The sequence below is a fragment of the Etheostoma spectabile genome, chromosome 13, assembly GCF_008692095.1.
Source record: "Etheostoma spectabile isolate EspeVRDwgs_2016 chromosome 13, UIUC_Espe_1.0, whole genome shotgun sequence".
Classification (NCBI taxonomy): domain Eukaryota; kingdom Metazoa; phylum Chordata; class Actinopteri; order Perciformes; family Percidae; genus Etheostoma; species Etheostoma spectabile.
In genome coordinates, this window is record NC_045745.1 from 17,888,850 (window position 1) to 17,905,979 (window position 17,130).

At 40.6% G+C, this 17,130-nt stretch overlaps 1 protein-coding gene across 4 annotated transcripts in view; it reads left to right on the plus strand.

The window, feature by feature from the left end:
* dpysl3 (dihydropyrimidinase like 3) overlaps positions 1-17,130 on the plus strand; it is a 40,844-nt gene that overhangs the window by 11,673 nt on the left and 12,041 nt on the right. For all 4 annotated transcript variants that reach the window (XM_032533039.1, XM_032533041.1, XM_032533042.1 and 1 more), the window contains exons 2-8: positions 6,240-6,328; positions 8,225-8,409; positions 9,994-10,158; positions 10,284-10,345; positions 11,171-11,251; positions 13,475-13,543; positions 14,850-14,970. In XM_032533039.1, coding sequence (XP_032388930.1) covers positions 6,240-6,328; positions 8,225-8,409; positions 9,994-10,158; positions 10,284-10,345; positions 11,171-11,251; positions 13,475-13,543; positions 14,850-14,970 — 772 coding nt within the window. The remainder of the gene's footprint in view (positions 1-6,239; positions 6,329-8,224; positions 8,410-9,993; positions 10,159-10,283; positions 10,346-11,170; positions 11,252-13,474; positions 13,544-14,849; positions 14,971-17,130) is intronic.

The window sequence follows — 17,130 nt, forward strand, 5'->3', positions numbered from 1 at the left end:
GACGTCTTGACTAAGAGGGTTTAAAATTCAACCTGTCTGGATTAATCAAATCCACAATGAGTTTCTTTTTTTTTCTTTCTTTTTTTGTTGCCATGGTTACAATACATTACACTACTCCAGCCTATCACAGAATCAACATTCCAGATGAGCAGGATCTTTGTACGACCGTTTCTGGCAGGACCCTCCACAATAATTTAGATTGATGTGTCTCATTGTTTTCACTTATCCAGAATGTGAAAAAAAAGCCTGCGCAGTTTTGGGTAAAGAGTAAATATTTTTGCTTGCTAGGCAACAGGGCCGAAGCAGAGGAACTGGTGCACATTCAGGATGACTTCCCTCTTCCACCGGTCCCTGCCCGCCTCCCTGCTGCTCTCTCCGCCCACACAAGGGTCTCTGTCACAGCCTCCTCAAATGTCCTCTCAGCCCCTTTGTCCTGTTTCGTATAGAGGTGGAGTTTTCCAAGACCATTACCACTTATTAAGCACGGAGAAGTGGCTACTAGTAATTTGCATCCCAGTTTATGAGCTTCTCCCTCCAGTCTGGTGGAAGTGGAAAAAAGCTGTCATTGCAAATCAGCGTAGTAGTACAAGAATAACATCCTGTCGTCTATTTTTGATTACTGCTGCTGCCTTTTGCAGGACAAAATGGCTTTTTCCTGTGCAGCAAGAAGTGCTTCATGTTTGGTTCTTTGTTTCTCTTAAGAGAGTTAAATGACAAGATATTTTTTCCACCTGAACTTTCCTCTATGTTGTTGCCAGACATTAAAAAGATGAGCCTGTCAGCACTAGAGGGAGGATGCAGTTGTGTGAGGTATAAATGCAAGATTATACCTATAATGTAAAATCAGCTGGAAGCACACAGTTTCCCAAACCACGCATAATTTTAGTTTCAGTTTAGATCAACGACAGACTTAGTATACATTTGTTTGATTTCAGCTACTTGGAACAGATCTTTTTTTATGCACATCTGGTCGACCTCAGTTTTGATGTTTGCGTAATGTGTGTGTTAAAGCTAATCCTCCTCCAACTCTCCCGATTTGTCAAAACCGGACCAAATCCTCTACTGTTTACCCAGCGCCAAGAGTAGGTCACAGTCACGCACACACATAAACAAGTACACTTATAGAAATAAAGATGAGTAAGAAACATTTGTGGTGGTCTCTGCTAATGGTTATTTCTTTAAATTGTTTGACCTAAACACACACACTAGTCAGATTAGTATTTATTATCCATAAAACAATACTAAAAACACATTCATAAACTTTTAAGCTTTTTTAAAGCTCAATTTTCTGTCCATGTTTCCACCATTTAGGGTTTAATGCTTTATTGGATATTTGGTGAAACATCACTTTATCTTGTACCACTCCAGCTGTGTAGGTTCTGTAGTTTTAGAACATCAGTTTGTAGTGCAGACTTTGTTCTGTTGTTATAGGCCAGTGACAGCTAAGCTTGGTGCACTAATCTTATGAACTCATCCTTGCTATGTGTTTTTTCAACATGGGGCACAAGGCGAGGTTGCATTAACAATTGCTTGCATTGCAAGTCAGTGGACAGATGCAAACAAAATGCTAGATAAGCATACAAAGACCAGAAGAAAACAAAGAGAGACAGAGATAAAATAAGGAACTGGAGATCGTTGTGAGTTTTGGGAGTCTGCTAGAACACAAACACCCAATAACACACTTACACATGGTCTTAGTTAGCCACCTAACTAGGTACCTACAGCTGATATCTGTATAGTCAGTGTATTGGCAGTTTATGACGAATAAAGACAGACTGAACAAATGACTACAGTGAGCATCTCATCCAGTGAGATTATTTTTCCCTTCCAAAATCTGGGCCCTGGAACAGTGATGTAATTGACAAACGAGGACATGGTCAGTGACCCTGGAAGGTCACAACAAATCAGGATCAACATCGCAACATCAACACACCATCACTGTTGTCTTGTGTCAATATATTCTAACCCTTTGAGATTATATAAATATTTTAATATGTTAAGACATGTTAAAAGTAAATTAATGTCTCAAGGCTCTCTGAGGAAACCCGTTTGGGTATTAGATGAGATGGGAAAAAGGGCTGATTTAAGCATGTTGTCGCATAGTTTTAAAACATTTTTTAACAGGATATATGCTTTTCTTGGATTTTCTCGTACATGTAGTCATGATGCCTTATATTAAAGAATGCTACACATTGTACAAACTATTTAAATGAATCTCTTTAGAAAGAGACAGATACAGTACATATGCTCTTTAGTCTGGTTGTACCTCGCCTTGCTCTGCTCTAGCTGCTTATTCTGGGATGCTCAGAAAATCCCTGTTTTTGGTCAATGTCTGGTCAATAGGTTTGTGCCAGTTTAAGAGTTGCCCCCTCCAGTCGAAACCAGAATGATTCAATCTCTGAATGCTCAGAAAAACATTTTTCACAACATCCTATTGCTCAGGTAGGTTAGGGCAGAGCTGTGTAAAGCAAGTTCTTTTCACAGGATCAAATGCTTCAAAGTACAAGAACAGAGATGCATTGTTATCTAAAGTTCAGTACAAATATCCGACCAGTGATTGGCATAAGCTGGGCGCTTTATGAAATTCAGATCAGTGGCATATGTCTCAAACAGGCAGACAGTGAACAATGCTATCCCTTTTCCTGATTTTTATTGTGGGAGTTTTAAAACAATGTAGGCTATATGAACTGGTTTAATCAATATCCAACAAGGATTCAACAGAGAAGTGTGGGCAAGAATCAACCAAATTCAATATCCATTATGGTGGAAACAGCATCACTGGAGGAAGCAGTAGTCATTTATAGTCAGATCATACATTTGCCACAACATGCATGAATTTCATGTTTGCCATTTAACTGTCCTTGCCAAAATTAATGTTGTTACAAATGATTAGGTTTAGTCCCATAACACGTAATAGAACAGATGGTTTAACTCCAGCAATGTCACACAAGTTTGAGTTCTGTTACACAGTGAAGAAATTTACTGCAAATGGAAATCGTAAAACCTTAATTAACTAAGTTCCTTTTATTTATAGTCAAAATAATGCAGAAAAGCTGAGACATAATTCTTTTGAACAATGAAAGAATCCTGGAAACATTCTGAAACAATAAACTTATGACACACATTAACCACATAATCGTGGCGACATTGGGAATAAGCATTCTGCCACTTTGTAGTACATTTTGGATTAAATGTTGGAAATGTGGCAGTCTGTTTGTCACAGATTTCAGGAAAAAGCCACCATAAATGGCCAGACTGCATTTAGATTTATAATGTCAAAATAGAAAGTGTTAACGACAAAAATCCCCATTAAAATAATGTGTCTTTGAAAAAGATACGGGTGAAAGTTTGGTCACCCATACAGCCTTGCCAAACAGTCCTGCCATTTAGATTCATGGGTTCTTGAAATTGTTTGACTGTTAATATCTAGTGTTCCACTGAATGGAAATAACTCAAGTCTTGTATCCAATACAGTCCACAGACAGGCATACATTATGCATGTCACACGCAGCTGCACTAACTGAGGAATACTAAAATTAGCTGACTGACAGTTGCTGGGTTGTAAGGGAAATGGAAAACTATTGATTGTCAAATGATTTTGGTCTCTTGCATGCTGCTATAGGCCAGTAGGGAGTGTGGGGAGAAACCAACAAAGGGGAATGTGTGTGTGTGTGTGTGTGTGTGTGTGTGTGTGTGTGTGTGTGTGTGTGTGTGTGTGTGTGTGTGTGTGTGTGTGTGTGTGTGTGTGTGTGTGTGTGTGTGTGCGCGGGTGGGGGGTCTGTGAGACTGCTGAACTGCTGAAGCACTTAAGTAAGGCACCCATGCATGAGGGCACACCCCTCGCTGCAGTATTATAAATCAGATAAAAAATCTTTACTCGTCTGATGCAACAATAAGTGTTGTCAGTGCTGGCAGTTTATGGATTTTAAAGTGCTGACTTTGATTATATCTAAAGTAGGGCTGGGCATTATAGAGAAAATCAAATATCATGATATTCTTGACCAAATACCTCAATGTCGATATTGTGACAATATTGTATTGTTGAATGTTGGTGCTTTAACAATATGTTATTTACACAATGAGATTTTTGATAAATATTCTCTAGAAATGATTTAATGACTTAGTGGGTAAATGTAAATAATAGAACAACTAGAACAGTCTGGCAAGTTTAGAAAATTACATCACTTTACTGTAATGCTGCCTGTAAAACCAGGTAAAGACAACACTTGCAATGTTACGATATTACGATACATCCAAAATCTAAGACAATATCTAGTCTCATATTACAGTAGACTTACAACACTGATATATAAAGCATCCATTTTATCCATATCAGACTTAGAATCATTTTAGAGAATAAGATGAAATGAAGTCAGGAGTGCACAGCCCTTCAAGATCATAACAAGAAGAATGAAGGACTAGTCTCTGAGCTAATGAGCGACAGTGTTATTGCTCTTCAGAATGATCTATGCTGGTGCGGTGCTCCAGCCACTGATGACTGTGTTGTAATAGGTTGCTTAGGGTGTGGTTTCCAAGGAAAGCTCTGGGCTCTGTTTCACACTACTCCATCACCATCTGCACCACATACACCCAAAGACACAATAATACACACATTGCGTGTGATTATGAGCTCAGCAGATAGAGCTTGTTTCATTTGAGCTACATTACACAAAACCATACAGTGCTATTCGCTTTTTTTCTGTTGTGGGAGGGTGTGGCTGCAATTCATTATAATGATGAAACATTGGGTCTAAAGCCAGGGGTGTAAATCACTGCACACATGTGCTGTTGGGAAAATATGGAAGTATGTCCCTCTTAGCAGGGCGAAGAACTGAGTCCTGCCAAAGAGTGTGAATGTATTTCTGAATCTGCACTTGTTAAGGGTACAACAATATTTTTGTTTTCATAAGTCACGAAGGTTGACTTTGACAACAAACAGACATTTGTTTCTCCAGAAATTCAAGAACTTTCCTCCTTTTCCCACACAAATTAAATTATTCATATACTATATTTGATACATACAGTTTATATTGCTTGTTTTGTCCCAACAAACAGACCCCCAAAACATTCAACTTGAAATGCTATAGCAGAGAACTGCTGCATATCAGACTATGTCATTATTGATTAACCACCATCTTAAACAGTTTGTCCAACCACCTGCACAGTTGCCAATCTACCGAGAAACAACTCCCCTCTTTCCATGTAGCCCTCCAATGTGTTTGACAGCCAGTTGTTCACTGAGGTAGCTATCCAACAAGTCAGCAAAACCAGGCGCCCAGTCTCCTCTCCTCTCTAGTCTGTCTCCCTGCAGTCAACCTGTCGCCATGACAACGCCCTGCTAGAGGCAGTCCATGGTGCAGCGGCAGCAGCAGATTCTATGTCTTACTGTGTGGCGTCATGGCAACGCCCAGATCAGACCATGTTACGAAATGCAAGGTTGAAGGGTTCCTCGGATGTGACAATCCTTTTTTAGTTTCATTTTAAAATACCCAATCACATTTAGTGATAAGGATTGCTGGTTTTCTCATGCAGATTAAAAATATCCCGCCTCGTGAATATTGCCGAAGACGTTCGATCTTTTAGATAAATGGATTGCACTGAGAAAATAAGATCCAGAGTTGTTCCAAAACAAAATCTGGATAAAGTTAAGATGTTAATCCGTGATCAGTCCTTAAAAGCAGCTTCAGTTCCGCTTCCACCAGCAAAATGTCATCTTCCCAAAGGTTAGCACCATGACCGGTCCAGGTTATCTTAATACCAGGGAATATAAGTTACAGTGCAAGCTGAACGTCTATCTCTATGAACACCTTCTTTTGAAATTAGATTTTTTCATCTTCTTCATCACATCAAAAAGCAGCACATCAGTTTCAAATTAAACAAATTCTTGTTGAGTGCTACTAGAACGAAATTTGGCATGGCCTCTCTGGGACACAAGTATGACAAAAGCTAAACTGTATGTGGCAAGTTTACATGAGACAAGACTTAGCCATGAATGAATGAATAAATGAGACATTGTTCATGTCCACCGGGTGAAAAAAAGAAGGACATAGTCTAACCACAGAGGAGTAGAAAAAGCTCTAAATATACAACAGAAATGATCTGGCTCGGTAGATTGTCCTTGAATGAAGCTTGCTTATTTAACATTGTTTCAAGCCAAAGTGGGTCTTTGTTGGAAGCAAATTACAATGAATCATAACATTTTTCTTGGCCCTGCCCTGTTCCCATCCCTTTCTCTACAGAGCGACAGGCTTCTGATCAAAGGGGGGAGGATTGTGAATGATGACCAGTCCTTCCATGCTGATATCTACATGGAGGATGGCCTCATTAAGTAAGTCCTCCGCTGTCCTTCTTTCTGCTCTACTTTTATTCATTCCCATTGGCTTTCATTCCCCCACTCACTCTCAGGCTCATCATCCATTTGCTGCCTATAAGTTGTTTGTATATCATCTGTTCCCTCTCCCTCATGTTAAACTGCATCTTTCTTATGAGAGTGCAAATCGCTGTTGCAGAAATGTACATGTTTTTCATGATGTGTGCAAAATGTAAAGTCAGACATCTTGATCATTCCATTAGATGGGTTGGCTAGGTGAAATGGTGTAAATGTTAATGGGAAATTCGGGTTCCTTATTGTCATACAGCGCTGCTCATGAGTATAGGAACCCCTGCTTAATTTGACTAAAAAGAGGAATAAATCTTTTGGAAATTGATCTTAATGCCTTAAATAAAAAATAAGGAAAAATCAAACCTTTAGGGACACCGCTTTTCTTTGTGAATGAATGATGTATCATAAATAAATAAATGCTCTTTCTTTTGGACTGTTCTCCCAATCGTTGTTGTAGAGGTTTGCGACACCTGCAAGAATGACATCAATCGGGGCAAGGAGCACGAGCCTACAGCTTTCCATAATCTTCAATGTCACAGAGATAATCTTAATCTGTCTGACTGAAAGTAAAAGGAAAAACAGAAAGTAGCCCCCTTGAAATCCCTACTGTATATAATCCATGGTTCTCAAATTTTAGTAAGATTATTTTTTATCATGACCATTAGTTGCGACAGATAGAATTATGATAGGAACACTTAGGTTAACAAATCTTAATGACCTCAAATGTGGAGTTTAGATTCATTATTAATGTATGAATGTATCTAATTCTGATAAGAATGTGTAGAAGAAGGGTCATGCGACAGGTTAAAGAAAACATTTTGACTTGAGACAGGCGACATAAGCTTGACTCACTCTCAGTTACACTGGGAAACTTTAAATCATATTTTGGAGTCTTTATTAAACCAAACTAAATAAAGATGTCTAATTAACTCCCTCCAGAATGAGGACGACATGGAAACTTCCATGAATAAATGCATAAGCACAAGCTGCTTGATCATGCAGACTTTGTCCCGCCAGCTGACCTGAGCCAAATACAAATTAATTGTTCCATTGGGTCAAATACAAGGTATGATGGTAACAGCCAGTCCAGGCCCCAATTTAATGTGCCAGTACGACCACTTATTTGTCCCACCAGACAAGGTTAGGGTAGTTTGGGTAAGTTCCTCTTTCTGTGTCTGTCCTGTCTATCACTCTCTTTTCCCCCTGTCCTGTTCTCACTCGCTTTTCTAGTTACAGGCCCTTTGTCCCCACTGCCCCTTAGTGAGGCACTTCAGAGAGAGGCACCCATGAAAGCCTGGTGTTGCATAATAAACACCCAGATGCCCGCTGGACCATAGGGCTGCTGGCAAACTCACAGAGACGCTGGCCTCTGCCGGCCTTTCTGTCTGTCTGGCTGGCTTGTCTCCTCTGTAAAGTCTGAACAACAGGATTTTGTTTAGCAGGGTCAAAATGTTGATGCATTGGCAGGGTGGCATTGGGCTGCTTCAAGCGTGGCTGATGTTGATTTGGGCTCAGTCTAAAGATAAAAAAGTTAGCTTATGATTTAAATGTATTAAAACAATGTCTGCTGATATCAGATTGTGACAACTACATATTTAGAAATCGGCAATGTTCTTCACATCAGTGTTTAGGAATTGCTTGCTTTAGTCATTTGTTGTGATCTTAATTTACTTGACATTATATCAGCGTATTTTGAATGTAGCAACATCCAAGATTCAGATTCAATTCATTGTCATTACATAGCACAAATAGTAATAGTTTTTTTTTCTGCTGTCCAAACATCTTTGTGGATTTAACATCACATCATCATACAATTATAACAATAACCACTTCCCTCAACAGGCAGATCGGCGACAACCTGATCGTGCCCGGTGGGGTGAAAACCATCGAGGCCAACGGGAAGATGGTGATCCCCGGTGGCATTGACATCCACACCCACTTCCAGATGCCGTACCGTGGAACCACAACCGTGGACGACTTTGCTCAGGGATCAAAGGCTGCTCTTGCCGGGGGCACGACCATGATCGGTAAGGGCTGTAGGAAAGGTCGTCCACACAGTAAAGTTGAATTTCAGATGGAGACTGAAGCTCAAAAAAGGGGTGGGGGACGGGGGACGGGGGGGGGGCTGAGATCCAAACAAAGGAAAAGAGAAAGAGATGGGAACGGTTTTGGTCTGTTTTTGGGCAGTTCTCCAAAAGAGGGCCGTACAAAAGACTGAGTGTAAGGGGGGAGGATTGGGGGGTAGAGTAAAACACTGATCCCAGGGGAATACAGCACCAGTGTCTGTCTTCATGATCCTTGTCTATGTACAGCATGTGTGCTTCATGTAGCTGACAGACCAGGCCCTATCATAGCTAACAGCTGGTAGGCACCACAGTCTCATTAATACCACCTTTTAGGCTGGGTGCTGCTGTGTTTAACCCGACACGTTCACTAACAGACGTCCTACTGTAGTAAGCTCTATTCATGGGCTCCATTCATAGAGGGATTATATTCCAGTGGGTGATGAGTGAGAGAGAAAGTGAAACATGCTGTGTTTTGTATCTGTCTCTGATTATGGTATACTATATGTCTGTCTTTGCTAACAGTTGGTGTTGTGTTTGTGTGGCGGTGGACAGAAAAGTAGTTCAGATGATTGACATAGTAAACAACAGTGTTTTTTTTTGTTGTCACGGCCATTTTCAGCTCTATCCTATTAACATGCAGAGACCAGATAAGCAGATTGGCTCATCTTTAATGAGATAAAGATGCCTGTCAGCTGCTGAGCCAGCAGGCGGTCTTATTTTATTACAGCTGAGTAAGATAAAGCAGGATATTTTGTGCATCGTGATACTATTGTGTACTGTCTCTATGAATAACTTTAAGTGAAAATAACAGACACAAAAGATATTCCCCAAATGGTCTTTCAAGAATCCACAAATGCAAACACTGTTTTTTTTAAACAGTAAATAATGCAAATTTATAGAAATAGAAAACCTTGTCTATGTATTTTGTTATATTCATATTTTTAAGAGTGTAATTGTTATTTGCTTATTTTCAGATTTGTTTGAGAAAATGGTGACCAGAGTTTTTGGACATCTAAGGTCTTGGTCTATTAAGCATACATTGAAATATATGTTTCAGTTGACCTCAAATCTTATCGGCAATATACTAAATGTTGTGGGTGGTGCCATCAGGAACAATCCACTGGCATAATAATTGTTAAGTTGTTATGTTGTTTCATAACCAAAAGTGACTCGGAAAATATCCACAGTTGAAGTGGCCCCACATTTATCAAGGACACCGGCTCCTAGACAAAGATGTTTAAAATGTAATGTGACATCTGACAAGGTTGTTCCCCACCGGCTGATAGGGTTGGGTATAGGTCGGGTTTTATCCGATACCAGTACCTACTCTGTATTTTTTAAACTGTTCTGGTGCTCAAACGGTTTAAAAAAACAAAACCACACACACTTTGTCAAAAAACTATAGGGCCAAACTGAACACAGTATTAACTTAAATCTTTCACCTTATTCCTCTCCTCAAACCCATTTCTCCCTACAACCCTTTCTTCTGTTCCCTTCCTCCCTTCATGTCTCTGTCCTCTGTCCTCTACCATCCACCTCCGCCAGTGGACCATGTGATCCCAGATCCTGGCTGCAGCCTGATGGCGGCCTATGACCAGTGGAGGCAGTGGGCCGATGAGAAGAGCTGCTGCGACTACTCCCTCCACGTGGACATTACCCACTGGAATGACAGTGTGAAGCAGGAAGTGGAAAACCTCATCAAGGAGAAAGGTAGGCTGTAATGGCGTAACATAGCATATACTTACCATTTTTATATCCACTTTTGACCTTTTTAGGGGGGTTTAAGTATCATTTTTCAATTGTTTACTTCTGTATGTTGTATTTCTTTGTTACAGGTGTGAACTCGTTCCAGGTCTACATGGCTTACAAGGACTACTACCAGATGAGTAACAGTGAGGTACAATAACTTGAACTTAGTGTACACTTTAAAGGATGTCATTTTTCTTTGTCTCCATACTGGCAGTAAAGCGATGGACGGCAAAATCCACAGCTCTCCCTTTGTGAACAAGGGCACAAGCTAATTTAGAAGCTAATTTTGTGTTCCCTTTTATTGTTCCACTGCAACTCAGAAAGTAGAATTGTATCACAAAGCTTGAATTTTTTACTAAAACAGTGTAACTTTGGATGATTTTGGCTTGATTTTGCTATGTCAGACTAGTGAATACCTAATATTAACTTTATGCGGAACCAGGACTGTGGCATTTTGCCCCCATTCCTCAAATCTAATCTTTTTATCTCAAAACACCCTGTCCTTATGTAACTTGTAGCCTGTGATACATAGCGTGAGTTCATACTGTAATTCTTGCTGGTAAATGTAGAAAAACTAAGTGTAAGTCCAGACGGTGTGTGAGGCATGCCTATGTGTTCCACATGCAGCCATAGCTAATTCGTTTGCTCAGGGGAGCACATGAGGCAACTGAAATAGTCCAGCTTGAAAAACTGATGTCATGCAGCTCACCAAGGAACTGTGGTGCAGCAACATAACAGCAACTGCCGCTCATCCCACATGAGTTTAACCTTTTCTGGAGACCACACACGATAATTGCAGCATGTTGTGGTAGACATCATGTAAATTGTGGCCTTCTTTTAAATTGTGGCTTGAGGATTGTCCCGAGAATAAAAAGGAGTGTCTGATTCTTGTGTAAACAGCCCGGCAGGGTTTTTAAATATAAAAAGAGTGCCACTGTAATTTTTCACTGTTTCTTTGCCTTTTTTCTTCCAGCTCTATGATATATTTACTTTCTTGGCGGAGAGGGGAGGCATCGCTGAGGTCCATGCTGAAAATGGCGAGATCATTGCTGAGGTAAAGATAAAGACCAATAAACTGCGCTTTTCTTCCCATTTCTCCCCCGCCTCATACCGTCTTTAATGACTTGTCTTGTGTCCAACTCTGATCTGTTTTGGTTTAATGTGATTTATGTCAGATTGGTTCACCTTTCTGGTCGAGCCTTATCGCAGTGTATCTCCACTACCTACAGACTAAACACACTGTCACCGATGAGAGGGTGGATGTGTTTCCTGTAGGACACTAATGTGTGGGTGTAGTTTAACCAAATGAAAGTGATTGTGAACTGTTATAGCCGGTGGATTGAGAAGATTGGTATTAGCCAAAGCTCCAGACCATGCCTGGATTCTGTCACTGTGTGTGTATGTGCATACGCAAATCCCAGATCTCCTATCTAGTCTTAAACTAGGACTTTGAGGGAGTCTGATTTCCATCAACTTTAAGACCAAAAACGTCTAAACCGCCAGATTATTTCATGCCCTTATTTAACTTTAGAGTCCCTGAGATAGAGGGTTCTTGTTTAGACCTGTTTGTGATACACATTGTTAGTGCTGATACAGAGGACAACTAGTGACGAACCATGGCTACGTGCTGAAACCATTGCCAAAGTGTGTAAAGCTGCTGTAGCTCTTTTGACCAGTAGATGCTTGCTTAAGGAAAATTATGTCTTTAACTTTAATTTCCCTTTTAGAAATATAAATACAAAATTCAATATAGAGAATTTCTCAACAGAATTGGAGAAGTAACTCTGTGGGTGGATCTTGGGTACTGTTGCTATTATACCGGTGGGATAAAAAATAGACTCTTGCACCCGACGCAAATCTAAAATGGGTTGGTCTAAAGTAGCTACATTACTCATAGGTGTGGTTTGGATGTAACATGCAATAAACCAATCAGAGCGTAATTTCACATTCCCTTTACAAGCAAGCGCGCTTGTTCCATAGCGGATTGCTATTATAATGGTGGATTTGCTAGGCGCAAACTATTAGTACATCCATGGGTGCACACCAGGAGTGGTTCACAGCCGAGGAGAACAACATTTGCAATTTAATTTTCTTTTTGATAAAATGTAAATAAAGAAATGTCAAAAAAACATACTTTCCGATGTTTTGGGCTCATTCTCACTTTATCACGACCACGACCCTTAATGCTGCTGAAGTGTTGTAATTTCTGTAGCTTACCGTATGGAAAGCTGACCGTCTTATCCAAGCATCAGTGACCACAGGCACACCACCAGTTTCTTGAGTTGCAAGTTGTCTTGCGGCAATTTTCCTGTACGACAGAAGTAAGCATGACGCAAAGTGAAAATAGTCAAATTATGTAAATAATACCCAGGTTAAAAAATACCTTAATACCTCTTAACACTTAAAGGTCCCATGACATGGTGCTCTTTGGATGCTTTTATGTAGACCTTAGTGGTCCCCTAATTCCATATCTGAAGTCTCTTTCCCAAAGTTCAGCCTTGGTGCAGAATTACAGCCACTAGAGCCAGTCCCACAATGAGCTTTCCTTAGTATGTGCCATTTCTGAGTAGCTTTTGAAGAGGAGAGAGTGGGGGGTTGGGGTGGCCTTGACCTACTGCAACTTTGCTTGTTTGAAAGCCATGATGTCTCTCTTTTATGGGCTGGACAAATTTTCTGGGCTGGCAAAGTAGAGAAAGGGGAGGAAACCCCTTATGACCTCATGAAGTCATAAGGGGCAAGATTCCAGATCAGCCCATCGGAGCTTTCATTTTCTCAAAGGCAATACCCAGGGCTCTGTTTACACCTATCACCATTTCTAGCCCCTAGGGGACCATAGGCCCGGCTGGGGGAACGCATTTTAATGTTAAAAAACCTCAGAAAGTGAAATTTTCATACCATGGGACCTTTAAAAAGATGTCATCATAAAGCATCCATGGTGACATGACAGACGCTAAGTCTAAGTCCCTCCATGCATTGGTAACTTCTGCACCTACTGTAACACAAAAGAGCCACCAGATTTGGGAGCTAGGTGTGCATGTATTCAAAGACCCTCAACAGTCCGTTGATTCCCACAGTCCTCTGTGTGTGGCCTGACCCTGAAAGTAAAACTGCTGCTCATATACTCCGCACAGGAAGAGAGAATTAGTAACAGAACATCATGTTGGAGTGTGACCAAAACTTTACATCAGCCCGAACACTCAAACCACTGGACACTAATAATTAGTCCCACATATACATATGAGCTAAACAGTCTACTTTCTGCGTGTTTGTTCAACAGGAGCAGACCCGCATGCTGCAGATGGGTATCACTGGACCAGAGGGACACGTGCTGAGCAGGCCAGAAGAGGTATAACACACACACACACACACACACACACACACACACGCTCCATATTTCTCACTATCTAACCCTAACCCTGCCTCACCTATATAAACCGTACACTCACAATCCTGCTTTATTGCTTTGGTGCACACGCACGCACGCACGCACGCACACACACACACACACACCTAAACAATATATATAACTATACTTTGCACCTATACACTAATCACATTTGATTATTATAAACATACAGTCATGAACATTTTGAACACTGAAATAGCCAAGTATATTTGTTTTGATACTTTTTATTGAGATATTGAGTGTTTTAATGTTTTTTGATACCTTTAATGTTTTTCCAAAGGTTGTACGCCCTCACATTGTCCGCAATGACATTCTTGGACTGGTCTTCACACACATTGTTCTTGTTACATACTGTACATGCGGTTTCAGACACATTAGAGGCGTTGGGTGAAAATTCCCCGGTTCCCCCAGTTGTTGCCGCTCATGTTGCATCAACAAACATTAAAATGAAAACCACGCTTTCAACTCAGCAACTTGTTTGCCTTTAGCTTGACTGGGATTTTCCATTCTGTGGTTCAGCGGGGCGAACATGTCCCACCAGTCTCATAGTGTTATGCAGTTATTGTAAGTGGAGTCTTAAGAATCAAAAGCCAGTAACATACTTTACTGTAATTGAGCAGAAACCTAGTTATATTAGTGGTTTATTAATGTCTGCTGTCCTGTTTGGTTTTAAGTTCTTGGTTATTCGACCCATGTTAGGCTTGTGGACTGCAACACAATAAAGTGTACAAGTATCTGTGCATAAAGGAGACAGCCGTCACATCTAGAGGCATACATTGGCCCTCTACTGGAATTTTGTATCCATTTTGCATTGAAAGTTGTTTTTTTGCTCTTGCTCGCTGACTATCACAAACATAAAAATGTACACATGGACATTTTATAAATGTTATCAAAATAGGGTAAAAGAAACACAAAATGAGCATGTGGCAGTAGTCTGACCTCGCTAAGGTTTATTTTATCATTTATTTGCTCTCATGAATTTCATAAATTTGCTCTCATGAATTAATCTCGTGAATTTACTTTTAAGTACCCTAACTCAATGCAACTGAATACATCCTTAAACCTTCCTGTGTGTTATGTTAAAATTACAAGCTTCCTTTTGTCATTTTGGTTAAAAATGAATTGTTAAAATAAAACGGCTCCATTGATACATAGATTGCTGTGGTTTACATATTTTAAGTTTATTTGAGAAAATCCTAATGGGAAAAACATGTCCAAAAACCAAAATGTGCTGTCCCTTCTGTAGCTGGAGGCAGAGGCGGTGTTTCGTGCCATCACCATCGCCAGCCAAACCAACTGTCCTCTCTATGTGACCCGGGTCATGAGCAAGAGTGCTGCTGACATCATCTCACAGGCCCGGAAAAAAGGTAAAGAGCAGCATTTTGATTTCCCTGCACCAAGCAGAATCTTTTAAACTATGTGTTTATATCTAATTCCAGCATTAAATTCATAATGAAACTGCCTGCACACCTAAAGGTACATGATGGCATGTTGTATAGTCTACAGGTTTTATTTTACATGTTATTTACTTAAAGGTCAGAAAGAAATTGGAAATTTGATCAAAGGAAATTAAAACTAGAACTGCACGCAGTTTCAACGGGGTCCAAGCCTCCCCGCGCCAGTCGTCCCCAGCGACCCGGGGAAATGTTCTATGTTGATTAGAGCGCCCGCTAAGGGCCTGTCTGTACCAAATTTTGCAGTGAGCCTCTGGGCGGTGGGCGAAACAATCATTACCGGTTTGGTTTTGATAGCATTTACTGTGGCAGAGATATTGCAATTGCAAATTCCCCATTTAAATGCATTGACTTTGTCCACAAAACCAACAAACGTCGATTATAGCGCCCCCTAATGGTCCATCGTTACCAAATTATGTATGAAGCTTTCGTGCGGCATGCCAAACAATCACCCCAAGTTTGGTGTTGATACCACCTATTTTGGCCGAGATATGGTAAAGTACGTTCGTGAAAAACACACTTTTTTGTCTTTGTAGCGCCCCCTAGTGGGCAATGTTCGTCAGATTTGGTACAGAGCCTCAGGGGGTCATAGCAAGTAATATTGTGAAGTTTGGCTTTGATAGTATTTATCTTGGCCGAGATATGGCAACGGCAATGTTTTCATAGCTAGCTACAAAACTTTGCTTGCGCGTAACACACGCAATGTTTATCTTATAAATTTTTTTTATACAATATTGTGTCAGGTTGGTCTGGAGATGCTATGTGCCAAGTTTCGTGCAGATCCATTGCACGGTCTCGGAGGAGTTCGAAAAAGTTGGTTTTTGATAAATCGCGATTTTTCACGCATAAAAGTCTGGGCGGAAATGGGCGTGGCCTATATCACGAGATTCAGTAGGATCCAGGGAACGCGTGGATGTAAGGTTTTAAAATTTCCGATGTACGGTTTAGGAGTTAAAGGGCTAAACGTGTTTTTTCTCTGTTATAGCGCCACCTAGTGGTAGAAGTGGGTCAATTTTTTTGGCTGAGGTCTTTGCGGACTTTCGGACCAGTCCTGAAAATGGCGCGTCGCCACCATGTACGGTTTAGGCTGCAGCACCACTTTTATGCGGAGAAGAATAATAAGAAGAAGGAAGAAACCTAGCGAAAACAATAGGGTTCCACAGCCCTGCTGTGTGAACCGCGAATCGCCTTGCGATTACTGCGGTGCACGCATCCTCGGGCTTGGACCCCTAATAAGATAAAACAATAAAACTGTTGTTTACAACATTTGTTTTTTTTCTCATTAAGTTTATTTTGTGAAGTCGTGGTGCTCAAATCCTTACAAACAGGAAATGTGTCATTTAAACAACGTATAGTCTAGGAAAAGAACATGATGATTCATGATGTCAATTTAAGAACATTTTTTTGCTCTGAATATTGTACTGTGGTATTTCACTCCTACTCATTGTTTTCCATCTTTCTCTATGATTTTGGAAGCATTTGGAATGCACATACTGGCATCACTGCACCTACATACTTATAAGATGATTTAACTGTCTGTCCTGAAGCTGCAGATGTACACAGACCATGGCTGTGCTGGACATTACGAAAAAAGATTCTATTCTCAGATGAATTTTAAGAATTGTCATTCAGTCCTTTTTCTGTGGTTTAGCTGTCACACAACCATTCCTCACAGTCCCAGGAAGGAGCAGAGGTGAACCGAGGGGCTGCCTGGCTGTTATGAGTTGGGAAATATACAATTTTTAAGAATGGAACAGGAAAATGCAAGAAGGCAGAGCAGAAAAATGTGTTTTTGTTTGTCTTTGGCGAAAGACCACATGATGATTTAACATGCTGGCCTCAGAAGGATTTCTTCTTGCAGCCATGGACACCGTTTAGGGACCTTTTTTGGGCTTTGTACATTTGTTTGAAACTATTCCCAAACTCTTACATTTAAACCAGAGAGGCCATTAAATAGTGATGACCTGAGGGCTGGAGAAGGATAGGAAGGGCTCTGAGATAGGATGGTGAGGGCTGAGATAGGATGGGGAGGGACCCGAGGAACGAGTAGAATGGCGAGGGAGCTCGGGAAGC